Source organism: Thamnophis elegans, chromosome 1, assembly GCF_009769535.1.
Source record: "Thamnophis elegans isolate rThaEle1 chromosome 1, rThaEle1.pri, whole genome shotgun sequence".
NCBI lineage: Eukaryota > Metazoa > Chordata > Lepidosauria > Squamata > Colubridae > Thamnophis > Thamnophis elegans.
Window position 1 is genome coordinate 89,137,154 of NC_045541.1, and position 4,058 is coordinate 89,141,211.

The window sequence follows — 4,058 nt, forward strand, 5'->3', positions numbered from 1 at the left end:
CATAGATTTTTTTTTTCTTGACAAAAATTACTTTCTAGAGAAATATATTCAAAATTTCAGATTCACTTCAGATTCATGTAACTTGGTTTTTTTTTAATAGGGTTGTTCATTTGGTTTGTTTGAATGATGAGGAACTACTACCCAATCATGTCATTGTTGAAATAGCTATATATTATAATAGTATGAAGGGATAGGCATGTACTATTGCATGTTCCTCCATATCCAAGTGGTGTTTCAGATTTCAATATTATGAAATAATATGATCCCATGAGATAAAATAGGTGTTTGACCCTAACCCTTAATTTATTTTCATTCTGTTAGGATTTTAAAAAGTAATTAAGGCATGATTCTTCAAGGACAAGGTCCCAGTTGTTCCTACTGCATATTTTTCTTGTATTGTCATCTTCTGGAGAGCAACCTAAATAGAATTGCCAGGATTTATGCATTCCTTTGTTACTATGATATGTTAATGTGCTAAATCTGGAAATGAAGCTTCCAAAGCAATAAAAAAAAAAATCACCGGGCAAAGGTCTTTGTCATCTAGCTTCGGACACCCCAATAACTAGTAATGTAGATTACTCAATGTGATTTCACAATCCGTCTTGTAAGCTACATAGACAACGGAAGAAACAGTGTAAGACTGAGTATAGGCAATAGAAATAAAATGCACAAAATAAGTACATCCAATTTTCAACAAGTGACATTATGCAGATATCCTCTTAGACATTGTTGTTTTATAAATAATAAATAATAAAATGCCCTAATTGCTCATTACTACTGAACTGGAAAGAAAGGTTATGATAAAGGTTTCACTGTGGTTTGGTTTTGAAGGTGATATCTTTATGACCTTTGTTCCCATCATTTGGTTTCTTCTGAATCTTTGGCTTCCCATGATCAGGGCGCAGTCTCCAACTCCTCGTTTCCCGGGGCTTAATTTCTTCAATAGCCTCGGGTGCATGATGCACAGTTTGCAGTTTCTCAAGGAGCCAGTTTTGCCGGTCTGCTGAATGTAAGTGTTCTCCCAAATCATGCATAATCTGGACTTCACTTACAGACCTCTTCCTGTAATGAAGCAAGAGCAGAAAAGATCTATTGGAATAGCAAAGAGACTAGACTAGGCTTTTAGTTCTGCACAGTTACAGTAATTGTGATCCTGTGTAATTGGGGGTGGGGGAGTGGTTATTCAGAAAATGGATAGGTATGGTGGCAAAGGTGCTCTAGTCAGACCTTAACAAAATGGAAAAGATTTCTGAGAAAGTCTCTTCAAAAATGGCAATTCTGCAAGCTGCATACTTGAAATACTAGCTACCAGGGAGAAATAATGGAAAACAGAAATTTTATTTCTACATGAACTTTCACAGTGTATCCAATGGGTCACTGTGGGATTATGCATGTGATTTATTTATAATGTTTATATAATTTCACATTTAACACTTTGACCAATGAATACAAAGCAATGCAGAAACAACAGCAAATAAAAAGAACAATATATTTTCATATATACAAGTGGAGCACCCATAAATGCTTTGACATGAACATAAGTTTAATGAGTAATTTAAAGTGGCTTATGGAATATAAAGAGAGAGTCCAGTGTACCTCTAAAGCAGGGGTGTCAAACTCAAGGACAGGGGGCTGCATCCGGCCCACGGGATGCTTAGATCTGGTCCACGGGACCACCCTAAAAACAGTAAAGGACTGGCCTGCGGTGCCCCTGCCAGCGAAAACTGAGCTCGGGAGGGCTGCGTGCAGCCCTCCCAGGCTCTATTTTCAGCCATGACGGCCTTCTGCTGCCCTCTGCAAAACAGAACTTGGGGCAGCCGCACATGGGCCACCACAGACACCCCTGACACAAGTGACATCAAGCTGGCCACACCCTCCCTGGCCATGCCCACCCCAGCCCTCCGAGGTCAAACACAACCCTGATGCCGCTCTCAGTGAAATCGAGTTTGACACTCCTGCTCTAAAGGAACCTACTTAAGAGCTTGGCAGTTCTGATGGAGATAGTGTTCTGCTCACCCTACCCTTCCACCTTTTCATAAGAAAGGCATTTTAGCAAAAATAATGATTGTTATGCCTGACCAAGCAGATTTGATTCTAGTAACGCAGTGTCCAATACTACACCTTAAAAAGCTTGAAAGATGAAAAATAGCACTAGCTAAACTAATTACTGCAACTAAACAACAAAGATTAAACTTTCCTTTAGTTGCTTTTTGACACTTGTCAATCTCCCAGGAAAGGTATAGCTTAGTTATATACTTACATCACAGCTTTTCCATCAGAATTTATGAAGAAACAGATGGCACATAAAATGAATGCAGATTGAGTCATATCCCTGGTTGAAGTCATATTAACTGAAACAAAAGTCAAAATACATTTTCATAGATAAAATTATTCCGAATCGTGTAATCAAAATAATCATAGAAACGATGGGAAAATTAATTACAAAAGAAAATTGTGTTTCTTCGTGTAATATGAAGAAAGGAGAGAATTGGGGGTTAAATTAATCACAAATATTTGTCTAATATTTGTTATGCTTTAGATTCCCCTGCCTTAGTGCCTCTGTCTTTTTAAAAGATAACAATATATGGTATTTGTATTGCTGCCAAAAATTTAGATTGATCCAGCCAATATAAATGGTCCTCCATCATATTCCTTACCTTTCTTTATCTCCTGTTATATCCACATTAAATAGATATGAAGTGGTTTTAACTCGTTTAATAATTTCCACACCTCACAACACTCCATCCAAATAGATTTGGAAGTCAGCAAGTATGACAAGGACCACAGTCTAGAAAATATCACTATTTCATTAACTCATTAATTCCATATCTGGCAGCATATGGTTAAGATTAGAAGACTAGAAACCAAGAGACTGTGACCCCTCGTCCTCTTTTATGATATTTTTTCCTTTGTTTTCTGAAATCATTAGGATTAGAGGTTGTCTCTAATCAGAAATAAATTTAAAATTGACAAAAGGAAGTACTTCGTGCAGTGTATAATTAACTCACAAGACCTGGTGGCCATTTGGTTTACTCTAAAAGGGAGTTGGATAAATCAATGGATAATATGACTATTACATCTTGACAAATCTTGATAATGCAATATTTCTTCCAAGGGTTTTGGGGGAGGGGGAGAAATGTGCCTTTATATGCCAATTGCAGGGGAACCATGGTGGGAGAAGGGTTCATCTCCATCTCCTCGGATCATGCGCCCCAAAGACATTTGGTTGACTACTGTGAGGAGCAAAATGCTGAACTAGAATAAGCCTTGTCCTGATCAGCCAGGCAAATGCACACATATTTAAGCAATAGCAAATGTCAATTCAAACAATTTTTCACTTGAGAGATGAGACTTTCTCTCCCCCAAATCCCTCTTATGTATATCCCAGTTTGCTCTACATTGGTGCAGATCTGCATCATGCATACAAAAGAGAAGTCATTCTGCATCTATTCATTAATTAAGAGATGACTAACCCACTAATGTTGATGAAATTATTTATATAGTGAAGGTCACATTGGCAGAATGCTTTTAATAAACCCTACTCTGCTGTAACAAACCGTAAATATATCTTACCTCCCATTCTCTTTCCAACAACAGCCATCCAGTTGTTCTCAGGAAACATACAAAGTGCGGAATTAATAAGGCTCCCCATTATTTATTTGCTACATCTCTATATTGTTTTCATAGATAATTATTTCAGTCTTATTGAAAATTTGCAGATATCACATTTTGTTCTATTGAATTTTTTACGTAAGTTATGCATTGATTGAAGACTTATTTATTTATTTATTTATTTTTGAAAAATATTTTTATAAATAGAGATTATCTTGGGTTTTGGTAAAATTAGTATTCATAGAATCTCTTGATTGCATGACTTAAATCGATCATGTGGTTTTAAAATGTGGTGATACAGTCAATATGGTTGCTTTAACAGCTGTGTTAATTCAGATTTAAGAGATGGCTTTGAGATGTTTTAATCCAGTATGGATGAAAGTGGGAGTGAGGGAAACACATCCAGAACAGGATGTTCAAAATCATATGCTGAATATTGCATGCAT

The 4,058-nt window shown here is 36.6% G+C and overlaps 1 protein-coding gene across 1 annotated transcript; it reads right to left on the bottom strand.

Moving 5' to 3' along the window:
* Positions 1-809: 809 nt before the first annotated feature.
* Positions 810-2,346, bottom strand: PTH (parathyroid hormone). Its single transcript, XM_032210592.1, has 2 exons — positions 2,261-2,346; positions 810-1,062 (listed from the first exon to the last, which is right to left on the bottom strand). Exons 1-2 carry the CDS (start codon positions 2,344-2,346, stop codon positions 810-812), a joined length of 339 nt encoding a protein of 112 aa, XP_032066483.1.
* Between the last annotated feature and the right edge of the window lie 1,712 nt (positions 2,347-4,058).

Excerpts from the sequence above, each read along its gene's own strand:
- PTH (XM_032210592.1), bottom strand. The coding sequence starts at position 2,346 with ATGACTTCAACCAGGGATATGACTCAATCTGCATTCATTTTATGTGCC. Across the intron at positions 1,063-2,260 it reads TCTGATGGAAAAGCTGTGAT|GAAGAGGTCTGTAAGTGAAG; the intron begins GTAAGTATATAA and ends GCTTCATTACAG.